This window comes from Hetaerina americana, unplaced genomic scaffold, assembly GCF_022747635.1.
Source record: "Hetaerina americana unplaced genomic scaffold, ioHetAmer1.1.p SCAF_4, whole genome shotgun sequence".
NCBI classification, from domain to species: Eukaryota; Metazoa; Arthropoda; class Insecta; order Odonata; family Calopterygidae; genus Hetaerina; species Hetaerina americana.
In genome coordinates, this window is record NW_027286985.1 from 2,203,129 (window position 1) to 2,216,926 (window position 13,798).

The 13,798-nt window shown below is 39.8% G+C and overlaps 1 protein-coding gene across 1 annotated transcript; it reads right to left on the bottom strand.

Moving 5' to 3' along the window:
- Positions 1-472: 472 nt before the first annotated feature.
- LOC139692040 (uncharacterized) lies at positions 473-13,571 on the bottom strand. Its single transcript, XM_071590054.1, has 2 exons — positions 12,920-13,571; positions 473-504 (listed from the first exon to the last, which is right to left on the bottom strand). Exons 1-2 carry the CDS (start codon positions 13,569-13,571, stop codon positions 473-475), a joined length of 684 nt encoding a protein of 227 aa, XP_071446155.1.
- Positions 13,572-13,798: the final 227 nt, after the last annotated feature.

Sequence of the window (13,798 nt, forward strand, 5' to 3'; positions counted from 1 at the left end):
CAGTTTTGAGCATTACAATAGTTTCCGCGGCCCATTTCCCCAACAGGAAAAAAAATTTCTCTGCAGCGCGTTGCTCTTGATAATCCGCCATCACGTTTTTCACCGAAATGAAAATACTTGTTTCACTGAAACAGCTCTCCTCTAAGGACCGACCGATCATAGCGACGGCGCTGCGCATACTGACGCAGGTGGCGTAACGTAAGACCGGCCAAACAAGGCTCCCCACAGCAACCCAATTCCCATTACTTTTGGGTCCCATCTCCTAAGTTTAACCAGTTTTAATAAAATTCTTCAAATTGCAGCATAATAACTGGTACGCAAAATAAAGACCGATCGTATAAACATTGTAATAATTTATTCAATGGCATTCAGTATACTAGTGTTTATTGCTCAGTTCACAATATTATTTTATTTTGATATTTCCCTGGAGATTTTTCCGCCCTTGCTAGTATTTATATTTTTAACGATAGCTTTAAGAGCCAGCATTCCCTAAGTTTCGTATTCCTGTAATAATAACAGGCAAAGTTGGCATTTTACTAAAGTTCAACAGAATTTGGAAGGGAGGCACGTTCAAATCGGCTCATACTCTTTCATATTCTTTTGAATAAAGCCGTTGTCCTCCTCAGATCATTCCATAAAATGATACATGAGTACGTAAGAATGAGAATTAGAGGACTTATTTCAGCTAAGGAAATTTCCAACTCCAAATTCCACCGTTCACTCGAGTTCCAAGGCAATCGTCGTCCTCTCTGTGTTGACCCACGCCCAACGTTCGCGCCACCCCCCCACAAATCCTGCGTTCTGATTCACGCGAGCAAACGGCGGCTTTGGCGCGACCATGAATCCCGCTCTGACGGAACCAGAAACAGCCCTCCGCGCTCCCGCCCTACCGCCCCTCCCTAGCACTCGTCCCTCGAACCCCTCCTCAGCGTGCATCGCTCACGCCCGTCCTCCCCTGCCCTGACCACGCACCACCATTCATCTCGTTCCAAAACGACGCCTCCCCGCCCCGACAATTGCTCCATGCCCTCTGCCCCCTCCCGCCTGACTGCCCCGCCACCATCCTGCTCCACAGACATCAGGCCAAACCTTTCTCCTTCGCTCTTGTATTTTCAATCGCGTCTCACCCAGGACTCCTTCTTCATTTTCTTGCCCCGGGCCACGCCTCTCGTCCATATCTATCGCCCCCAGGTTGGCGTTTTTTATTCAGGTGTTAGCGCAATTCGTCCTTTGGTCCTACGCACTTGTATCCAACTACCATTTTTCCTCTCCCGTGATACGATAAAGGCGATTGCCAGTATGCTTTGGGATTTTACTGAGATCTTATCTTTCAAAGATCCACTGTCGCAAAAAATACAAGAATCTCCGGAGAAGTCTTCAACGTGATGTGCGGTAGACTTTTGTGTTTGCCAATGATCGCACGAGGACTCTCGACTGAATCCAAATACCAGGGGGATGAGAGCACCCCATTATTGTTACTCTTCCGCCCATCCTGTAAACTTTAATGTAGTTTTCTCCAAGTAATATGGATTATGCTTAAATCAGAAATATTTACGCACTTTTTCTTAATTTTCTACCAGTTAAATAATATGACATGGCGGGAGAAAATATTGTTCTGTACACAGACGGGTAAAAACCTTTTGAATTCCACCCGAGGCAATTAGCGATGCATGTGAAAAATCTGAAGTTGACTAAAATGCCGGCAAAATGCCTTATTTTTACAGAGCAATGTGTTCTCATTAGTTTTTCTCTGTTAACTCCGGCTTGTTGTTAATTGAGGGTACGAGTCTCGTGTCTCTAGCGCCATCTTTTTATTACGATTCCCTCTACATGACTAATAATAAAAGCATTGCGAGGTCAAAAGATTAATTATTAGTTCTTAATAAATTAAATTTTTTGTTTCGCATGCACTCATAAGTGCATTTATGGCTCTGTATCCTCTCGATAGGTAATAAAAACGCTAGAATGCCCTATCAATATGAATTAAACACAAATATATAATAATTTAAAAAGCTCTTCGATATATTCGACTCAAAGGGAACATCATGGATGAATACGAGTCAAAGGGGAATAAATATAGCACTCAATGGATTTCCTTATCACACCCAGTATTTCAGTCCCGTAAACAGTAAGGGGATGAATTAGCTCACATTACATTTACAGTGATTAGGCAATTTTTGCCCTTCATATGGGTGTACGTATATACATTTTTAGCATTGTTTTCCACTTTCTCTGGAACCCTGTGTCTGTTTCACTGCTTGTTTCCTTTCCCTCCGGCTTTCAGGCTTTATTCAATGTCTTTTATGACTGCCTCTCGTGCCGTGAGCAAATCCGCGACCGTCAGCATTCCTTTCGCCCTTCCCTCTGTTGTTTCTCTTGTAGCCTCCCTCCCTCGCCCCTCATTACCCCCTCCCTCCCACTCCTCTCATCCTTCTCTGCCCTTTTATTTATTTTAGACGGAGGAAGGGAGGCGGATGAGGGGGAGGCTATAAAGTTATTTGCTGTGGAACGCCCATCTCTGTCTTTTCGAAAACAATTTTTGCCTTCCATTCCCTTCCCAATTCTCTTTCACCTGACCTAAAGTTTACTTTAAATCTGCTTTCCTTTCACATAATTAAAATACAACTCACTTCGCGTTTCTTTGTTTTCGCATGCTCCTTAAGACTCCTCCGTGTTGCTTTTATCAGTTGGATAACTTTTTTCCCACGATTGTGATGAACGCAAGTAATCATAATCATGCCTGGAATCGTTTTTTATTCTCTAAAGTCGCCTCCTTAGCAGCTCTGCTTTTATATTTTCATAACCATTTTTAGCGTCACTTTTGGACTGTTTAGAAGCCTTGTCCCTGTTAAATGAAGTAAGCAATACGAATCCATTTGGGTGTGAGTATTAAATTCTGTTTCAAGTTCCCTCTCATTACATTTCTTCGGGTCAACCATTGGTGTTCGAGACGTACCTACTGGTTTACGAGACCTTCTCTTTTATGGCTCTTGAATATTTCTCACTTTTTTGCTGCTAAAATCATAAATCTTAAGTTTTGTCTTTACCTGGCTTCTAACTGGACCATTATCGGTACTTGAGGAAATTTCATTAGCCAAACATTGATCGGAGCTACTCAGGAGCCCTTTACTTTTTTACCAGTTGAGGTGTTCCATCTTTCCAAGATTTATTAGTTGTTCACAAACTTCTTATTTCTTCTTATATGACCTTATACGTCATTCAATTATTTTTCTATATCCCTTGAAGGTGTCCTCTGCTCGTTGCGTCAGACTATTTCACATCGTAATTGCATGAATTCAGAAATAAATATATTTCTTTTCCAACCTTTCTGCCTCGCCATTCACATTCGCTCTCTCTCCCATTCGCTTACCTTTAGTAACATTCTCTTTTCAACTAGCCTCAGTATTTCTCCTTTCTTCTCTCTCTTTTTGGCCTCTTTCCATCGCCTTCGTTTCATCATCATTCTTCAATAATACCGTTTCTTAATCTACTCTCTCACAGTCTCGCTTTTCTCTTCCTCAGCACTCGTAACTAATCTCACTCACTCTTCACTATAGGAACGAGACCAATTCCCACTTTATGAGCATTATTTTTACGTCTATATCTCTTAATTAGTGAAATACTTCGGCAAATATATATTTGACAAGTATGCAGACGTACATTAAGTTTCCAGCCTAGGATTATATTTTTTATGTTTTTCGAGCAATAGGGTGTCATAAATTGATTTATTCTTAAAGCTTGGTGCTGAATGCTATCATATAGCTGCTGAGTTGTACGGAAAAAGTTGTTTTTAGACATGGTATGGCTTAATGGGTATATTATTTCACTGCCTTTAGCCAAAGAAAATCAATTAAAACCGGGAAAAACTTTTGCTTTACTTGCTGTGGCAGTATTGATTTCAATGGGGAAGTTCCATCGTGGATGCTTCGTATCTACTTTCGGTTCAGGGTAAAGTTGTGGAGAAATCATTAAAATTATATTAAAATTCAATCGTAACTTTAATAAAGAAAACAAAAATCGCACATAAACAGCTTATAACTTGTGTTTCATGAATTTATGGGGTGTAACATTCCGTATTATGCCACAAATTCAATTACCCGACAACTTATTCAACGTATAAGAAAAGTATCAACCTCAATAGCAATTCTACTTATGTAGAAGTAATCATTACGTGATTGACTTATAAAGAGATCTTTTTATTTGATCATTAATTAAATTTAGTTTTACGGACGACTGGTTTTGTGTTGTGCGCTATTTTATCTTGAAAAATGCCTTAGTCGTTTTCCTTTGGGAAAGTATCCAGCATTCATTAACAAATATTTGTATACAATTACTACTCTTATGAAACCTAAAAATTTGCGTTTTTCCCTACTTTTTTCAACCAGTTTTCACCAAATTCATTTGCCATCTCTTCCAAAATAACTGAGAAAGTGAACTACACACAATGTTTAATGTCCTTGTCTGCGTTCTGGTTTTGTCTCCTTCCGGAAATCAGAAAATAGCAAACAAATCAATAACAGCCTCCCTGAAGCGTATACGAGTATTAATGAATAAAATTACGATGACTAACAATTGATGGCTCGCTACCATTCACAAGTCTATTTGCTTAACATTTTCCAAATCTATTTTAACCTTAACTTTCATGTTCTATAAATATTAACGGGATACCAAGACGTAGTATTGAGGCCCGATTTCTTTAATCAAACGTTAAAACTGAAGCCCGGAGATTTCTTAATACTCCATTTAGATTATTTATAAGTATTGACATGCATCCTTTTCGTCCTGTTTTAATTTTAAAGTACAGATTTATTTTATTCGGACTTAGCAGATGCAAAATGATCAAAGCATCGTGGCTTCTTTCACTCCAACCACTGTCAGTTACGCCAACCACCGATCATGGAGACAGCCATGCTCTCTTCGTTTCGCGCGGGACTCGCATACAAATGCATCATTGTCCTCCGCCGCCAACCGCCACTAGAGCGAGTTTTAAAAGCTAACTTTAAGTAAAGTTTGAGAATTCGTTACCGAAATTCTGTTTGAGTTTTATGAACGCAATAACTGAAGACCTTAACCTTCGTTTTGTTTTTGTGCTAATTTATGCAGAAAAGAATAAAATATGCTGCGAAGGTATCACTCCAATGGCTTATGTGCATTTACGAGGATAAGTCAATAACTCGCAAAACTAGATCGATGAAATAATTATCAAAGGAACGTCCTTAAATTTATCTCACTCTCATGCATATCAACCCTGTACATTCAAACACTCATCCCATCCCTTACAAGTTCTCTGTAACCGGCAAGCAAAGAAGGTTTTGTTTGCTGTCGTAGCCAATTAGTAACCTCTTGGAATACGGAATCATCATTTACAAAACGTCAGCCACAAAAATGATTTTTAAGGGCCTGAACAGGTGAAGATCACCGGAGGGCTAAGTCATGATTGCACGGTGGATGTCCCAGTCGTTCCCAATGAAATGTTTGTAACAGCTTCTACGTTTGTCTTGCTGAAGTTTACGACTTATTTATTGACTCATACTAGAATTTTAGCACGCAGAGCTGGATGGGTGCTCCGGAAAATTAATTCCACGGTGAGTCTCGATTACAATTAGTCTAGGTAACGAGGTCGAAGAAGCAACTAAAATTGATTGACTGACTACGGTGCAGGTGGTAGGCAAATAGAGCGCCGTATACGAAGAGGCCGTTAGTGACATCCACCGTCGGAATAATAACTTTGACTTTGACCGAGTGGTCAAACATTTTCTGTCCGGATAATACTTTGTTTCTATCCAAATGAAGGCATGCGATTCGTTGTTCTGGTTTGTCCTGCATCGGGCAGAGAAAGACTAGTAGGCATTCCACATCAGTCAGAATATGTCCATCGCTCCGATGCCATCACTGGACTACACTTTCTCTTCCAATGAAGTTCGATTTATATGCTCACAACGTGTGCTTCATTGGGGCATAGTTGAGGTATTTTTCTATGAAATCGGGGAGAACCAACGAGGCTATTGCAAATAATGCTTCATTTCTCAGAACAAAAGTCAATTTTATAACCCTAGACAAAGAAGAAGAAATTCTAACAAATAAATTGTTTGGATTTTCTAAGATACTTAATTCGTATATTTACCTTTATAATAAGATCTGATGAAACATTTAAACTTAATAATGAACAGTTGTGAATACCATTAAAAAATATTTTTTGCCTTAAAAACATGCTATGGTCCTAATAGACCCAAAAATAAACGATACCTGAATCTCATTGGACGCGAGTCATACGTATACTTTAATTTCATGAACTTAAGAACTCAATCGCCAAAAGGGTCGCCTTCCCTGTATGCGTATTGAAAGTACTCTTGCCAAATCGAGTCCTCCTTTCCAAGTCTTCGCCTCAACCCCTCTCGAGGAAGTACCCCGCCCTTCTCTCATGCATATGCTCTCCCTCGCATCTCTCATCTCACCAATCCCTTCTCCCGCCTCTTCCCTCTCCGCTATGGAGTACCAATAAGATTTGGAAGTCAGCGCGACTTCAAAATCCATTCCGTCCCCTCATCCATCCTTTTCCCGTTTCCACTTTCCCCTCCACCCTTCGCATTCGGTGGTGCTCCTTTCCCGATAACGATTTGTATTAATATTTTCTCAGGATCCCATAATTCCCTTCCCAAACCCCGCCCTCTCCCTCCCTGACAATACCGACCCTGCCACTCCCGACCTGGGCCCCAGGAAGTCAATGATTCAGTATTTGCCTTCATGGAAAACACATCTATTTTGGGGGAAAATTCGAAAAAAAATAGGGAATAAATGTTTGTTTTATCCTCCGCATTTTTAAAGTTTCGATATTACAAGAACTATTTATATCTATTCCACTTCCTCTAACTTGAAACCTTATTCAACATATTGAATAGACAGAGCACGTGCCTGAGTGATTTGCCGAAAAATGGAGACAAATCGACGGGTGTTGCCATCTTTTATCCGATTCTGGATATACTATAAGAGCATCAATATTTTTTCTTTATGGTTCTAGAGCATTAAAAAAAATTAGCAGAAGAACGGAAAATATATGCCATTTAAAGAAAACTGCACTATGGCTTTAATTTCATTTTCAAGTACCAGATCTAATCAGCCCCTACGAGACAGTCCAGGTACCGTTCCCACCCAATGATGGGCGATGCAAGGCATTTGAGGTCAGCATTCCTCGGATTCTTGCTTAACCGAAGAGAAAGTACAGAAGAAGGTGACACAGATTTTAAAGACGATAGATGCAAGAAAAAATGGAATAACGTTAACATGAAAATGGGAAGAAATCTAAATAAATATAAGTTATAAACTTTGGCGAGAAATTAATATATTATATCGATTTTGTTCTTGTCAATTTAGAAATTGGAAAGTAACGACGCATGCGAAGATAAGTGGAGTCCAAGAATACGAGAGAGTAAATAAAAAATTGAGCCCCAGGGAAATGAGGTCGAATAAGACATTTAGAGTTGATACTATCCCCGAAGCGTTGCTAAATAATTAATGGAAGAATAAAGATGAAGCAGCTGCACCGCAGTAAAACCTAGGTCGCAATAAAGCTTTTTTCATGAGGAGTTACAAAGTGTTGTTTTAACATTATTCACAATGGAACGATTCCGCAAAGTTACGCCTGGATCTATTCATTACAAAAGAAAAGGAATGATTGAGTTTATGCGGCAGTATTTAAGAGGAATAAATTAGGCTGGATAATTTCATTATATGAACTCCAAAAATAGTTTAAGTTGCAGTATTTGTAGTGGGAGTAGTTTTACTTTACCAGCCACGAAAGGTTGTTTTCTGTTGAGTCGACGAAAGGATAAAGAAACTTACGTGTGCAATGGAGGGATAGATAGGGGACTTATTCGGAACAAATTTAAAAAATAAATGATAGGGGTATAAGTATTTAGCATTTGTGTTTTTAGTACCTGCAAGCCACCACCAGGTTGTAGAGCACGGGGTGAATACACGCCACCCTAATTTTTACCCAGATATTACCACCCCTGGCGTAATCGAACAATGCTCTTCTGATCCCTTATTGTTCTCGGAAAAAATGACATCTCAAATCCATCTGTTATACCTTTAATCTCTCTAATTTTACTAACATGATCTCGCCTACCGTTTTACAATGGGGCTAATATTACATTTTCAACATCATCGCTAAAGAGACATCCTTCCAATTCATGCAAGATATTACCTTATACTCAACCTTAGCTCCCTGATTGAGTGATTCCCTACCTGAATGCGCTAATATTTCGCATACGCTACTAAGTTTATCATGACAAGGTTTCACAAATCAAGCTCCTCTACGCTGCACGCGATCCGATTCGGCAATCAATCCAACTTCGTGAAGATCCCAGCAGCATTAGCAGCATATTCTAAATAAGGCCTAACCAGCGACAGATAACATTTATCTTTGACCTTTTCATCACATTTACCCAGTAATCTTCTAATAAATCCTAATTTTCTGTTAGCTTGTCCATACTATATATTCCCCGTTCATGTTTTACCCTGGAGAGATCGTGAGCGAGGGGACACCTAGGTATTTAATCGGGTCTACGCATTCCATGTTGGTGTTCCCAATGCAGTAGGCGTTCGGGTGGTTATTGCCCTTTTCCCAAACATTTATCACTACGCATATTTTTAAGTTTACTTCTACTTGCCAAGTGTCACAACATCGCTGTATTGCATTAAGGTCATCTGATAAAGCTGCTTTATCTTCAGGAATACGGATATCTTTGTAAACCAATGCATCATCGGTGAATAAACGAATCTTACTGGTGACTACGGATTCATTTTCGTAAACATTAAGAAGGAATAGAAGGGGTCAGATAACACTTCTCGGTGGAATACCCGAAGTGACTACTTCTGCATTTGAGCTGAGGCTGACAAAGGGAGGGTCAGGTTTTGTAGTTGTATGTGGTGTAGTTTTGTAGTTTGTCGTTGCCGCCGTAGCTTTGCAACATTACATATATATGGTGAGAAAACGTTATTGATGGCTTAGGATGTGAACTAGCGGGAATCAAACATGTCCTTCGAGATGTTTAAGTGATTTAGACGTGCAGATGATCAAGCAACAGCTAGTCAGATAGCCAAGGGATAGCATTTAATGTTGAGTACTTTGCAAGAATTATGCGAGTAGTACAAGTTGATGATAAACCGCGATAAAATTGAGTATTGTCATTACAGAAAATGGGAAATATAAGAAACAGAATTACGTCGGCGAAGGAAGAATGTACAGAAAGATTGAGTAAAAGTACATTAAGTATAGTATAAGTAAATATACGAAGAATAGATTAGCAAAGGTTAATACGGAGCGCGACACCATGTAACAACTGTAACCTGAACTTTGAGGTGAGAGGACTAATCAAGGGAAATGCGAAATATAGAGAAACCAGGGTGGTGGAAACACTGAAAGGTAGTGGTATATTGAAGGGTGTGATTGAATGGAGAATTTCAGGAGAATTAAACATGCAGAGAAAGGTAGAGAAAAGCTATTTTAAACGCTTAAAAACAGGCATGAGAATTTATTTTATTTATTTATTTATTCAGTATTAGTCCGAAAACAGCACATTTTGGGCTTACATCGAACTATTAACAACGATAAAAATGGTCACATTTACAAACATCCAAGCCCTAGATGGAGGTAAACTCACCCAGGCGGGAATCGAACGCGCGACCCTTGGAATGGAAGACGAGGACGTTACCCCGCCGCCACCGGGGTCGGCATGAGAAGGTCGTAGAAGTGACGAAGAAGGCAATAATTTGGTTAAAAAGGAGAGGATACTCGATAGATGCTGAGAAGGTAATACCAGGTGTGCCCCAAGGTTCGGGTGGCGGTTTCTCTCTGATTGGCTTCGAGGGAGGGAAGTCTCTGGAAAGGCTTGAGGCCGGTGAAAGTTGGCTCCCGCCTATGCAGATTATTAGAGCAGTGCTAAGAACAACACAATTTGCGTGAAACTCGCCAAAAATAGGAAAGAGACTAATGTCACGCTCAAGGCAGCTTATGGTGATAACGCTACGGGCGGTTGGGGGATTTTTGAGCGGCACCAGTCATTCGGGAGGGTAGAGAAGATGTTGAAGACGCCGACCATTCAGGATGTCCTTCGACCTCAAAAAGTGACGAAAATATTGCAAGAGGGAAGGCTTTGTTAGACATGGATCGCAGATTTAGTAATCGCATGGATTTCGATGAATTTGGCATCCCTAAAAGTAATTGGAATCAACTTGTAACTGAAAATATGGGCATAAGAAAAGTGTGTGTTAAGTTATTGCCACGTGTGCCCTCGAACGAACAAAAGGAAATTCGGACGCGGATACGACAAGAGCTCCTCGACCATGTGAGGAGTGAGGACCCAATTTCTTTGTCGCCGCCCCGCCAGACTTCTTCCTCTTCCCGAGGCGCAAATCCGTACTAGGCGTGCTGGAGTTACAGCAGTCCGTGAGGAGCTTAGCAGCATTCCGGACGGCGCCTTCCTGAAGGCATACGAGGTGTGGAAAACCCGCTAACTGGGGTATGTGGACGCACAGGGGTGCTACTTTCAAGACTTTTGTGTGAATGCATCGATTCTGGGAAAAAATTGTTTTAATCGACTCAACTACTACTACCTTGTAGTCGTTAGGTGCCGTCCATTATTACAGAAATAAAAACACTTGCAATTTTTTTTCACAATGTACTTTTAATAAACCTAAACTGCTTAAACGCTTTTTATCGCTGGGCCAAAGACAACATGCTCAGACGACGGCTGAACAGACGACAGCATTTAAAATATACGCATTTATTTGAGAAATAAAGTATGAGGAAAAAAGAAAGAAATATAGAGAAATAAAGTGCAGGTATTGCTCACAGAAGTCCTATGCTTGCTTGTATCGAAAAAGATTATCTCGACGGTTTCTCCCCCGGGGGCTTTTATTGCGCCATTCTTTGCACAAGATGGAAGGCGGGTGACTCCTGTCTGGTGGCCGTCCGTGGCAGTCAAAAATTCATCCTCCCGGGGTGTTTTGCCCCGGGAGGATGAATTTTTGCTTCGAAGAACGCCCCTTGTGTGTATATATATATATATATATATAATTATATAAATATAATTTTATATATATATATATATATATATATATATATATATATATATATATTAATGGGCGAACACAATATAACACAAATAGAATAGCAACATTTAAAAGGACACTCACACGGTAAATTGCTCGAGCTCTCGTACCTCTCAGAGGCCTTCTTCAAGTGAGACTGTCTTGCTTGAAGAAGGCCTCGGCGAAGGCTCATTTTAAATGTTGCTATTCTATTTGCGTTCTATTGTGCCGTCCCATTATATTATATATATACATATATCACATGTAGCTATATATGTATATGCATGTATGTATTTATATATATATATATATATATATATATATATATATATGTATATATATATGTATATATATATATATATACTACATTGATCAAAAAGTTCCCGGAATAACCACCGTGTGGCGCTCCCATCGTTCCGATTTGAGTTCTGTTTTTTTTGTTAAATTGGTACATCTGTTGTTGATATTCCCTTTAAATCTTGGTGTCATAACTTGACATTTGCAAAAGTTACGTAGCCAAGAGTACATCTATCTCTGTGTGTGTTGACGATTTTTTACAATTGCAGAAATGGATTTAAATTTGCAACAACGAACTTGTATTAAATTTTGCGTAAAAAACGGATTTGGTGGCGCACGGACGTTGGAAATGTTGGAAAAGTGTTTCGGCAACGATTCTCTAAAAAAAACGGTCGTTTACCAGTGGCACGAGCGGTTCAGAAGTGGTCGTGAGTCAATCGAAGATGATGAACGCAGTGGCAGACCATCGACATCGAAAGTCGGTGAAAAAATTGATAAAGTAAAAGAAATGTTGGTCAATAACCGCAAATTAACCATCAGAGAAATAGCGGAGGACTTGAACATTGCCTATGGATCCGCCCAAGACATTGTGGTTAATGATTTGGGTTTCCGTCGTGTAGCAGAGCCAAAAGACCTCAATTTCATGCAAAAAAGAGACCGTGTTGACGTCGCAAAAGACATGATTTGCGAGGCTGAATCCGATCCCACATTCATCAAAAGGATCATTACTGGAGACGAGACGTGGGTTTATGAGTACGACACGCAATCCAGACATCAGGCAAGTGAATGGCGTTCACCAAATGAGCCGAGACCAAAAAAACCACGTCGTTTTCAGTCAAAAAAGAAGGCAATGCTGACGGTTTTCATGGATTACAACGGTGTAGTGCATCATGAATTTTTGCCAGAAGGCCAGACAGTAAACAAAGAGTATTATTTGGGCGTTATGAGACGTTTGCGTGAAGCAATTCGCCGAAAGAGACCAGAAATGTGGGCAGAAAACTCGTGGATTTTGCACCATGATAACGCACCGTCGCACAGTGCTATCATTATTCGTAATTTTTTGACGAAAAATGCAACAAATACCATCCAACAGCCACCGAATTCACCTGATTTGGCTCCCTGTGACTTCTTTCTGTTCAATCGAGTTAAAAAACCATTACGGGGAACGCGTTTTAGCAGCCGAGAGGAAGTAATGGAAAAATCGCAGGAAGCACTGATGGACATACCGAAAACCGAATATAAAAAATGTTTCGAGGATTGGATCAAGCGCTGGCATAAGTGTGTTGCAGTCGATGGGGATTACTTTGAAGGGGACAATATAGATTTAGATGAATAAACTTGTATTTTTAATTTTCTGAATAAATTCCGGGAAATTTTTGATCAAGGTAGTATATATATTTCTATATATATAAAAGACATTCAAAGTCAGCGTAAATGACAAAAGGTACCCGAAAGGAATAATTTAAGTGAGTGAATTGTGAATATTTTTTGTCCTCGTCAGGTAGAACGATTTTACTCGGCTCGCCTGTACCTTTACTTAGCTGTTGATGCTCTTCTAGCTTGCACTCATTCTGGTAATATGTGAGGCAGCGTTTGCAAGTGAATATTCCATTACAATGTTTGGTAATTTGGGAGTGAATCAGTTTATCAAAATTCCTAATCCGACATTGGTGAGCGGTTATTTCGTTGCTAATGTAAAGGAGGTCGCGATGATCCTCAAGCTCATGATCTACAATTTTTAGTGGGTATACGAGGTTCTTATCTGTCAGACCAAAAACGTTGATTGAAATGTTATTGGCACGTTCGAATTTAGGGATATCTTTCAGCTCGACTGGGTACGCGATGCAGTCCCAATTGTAGCCCATATGGCATGCTTGCGTGTTATATTTGGAAACGCTTTGAGGATCCCTTTCGATATTCTTTGCCCAAGTGGCATACTTGAAGCAGTACTGGTCTTTATTTTTCACGTTAATCACTGCTTTTGTATTTTTAATTTTTGCCGGTAATTCAATGAACGTAGAACCTCGTAGAGGATTGTATTTGTTTATCCATAATTCCATACCAATAACTGCGGCTGGTGTCCAACCGGACCCCTTTGCTTGAAATTCAGATTTTTCCCTCATCAGTTTGGAAAATGCTTCCTCTACAATTTCCTGCATTTTATCCGTGTACAACACTACCATTTTCCGCCTTGAAAGAAGCTTCCATTTCCTCTCTCTCACCTTTGTGAAATATGCAAATTAACGCTACATTAAATTTGATTGCATTATTAATCAATACCTGTTCTCGTAATTTTTCAATTGCCTGAATTTTAATTTCGTTTAGAAACGGAATTACATCTTTACTCTCCTCCCGCTCTAAAGTAATCCAAAACGTTTTTAGTCGGGACCTGATTGCCGATTCAATCTCA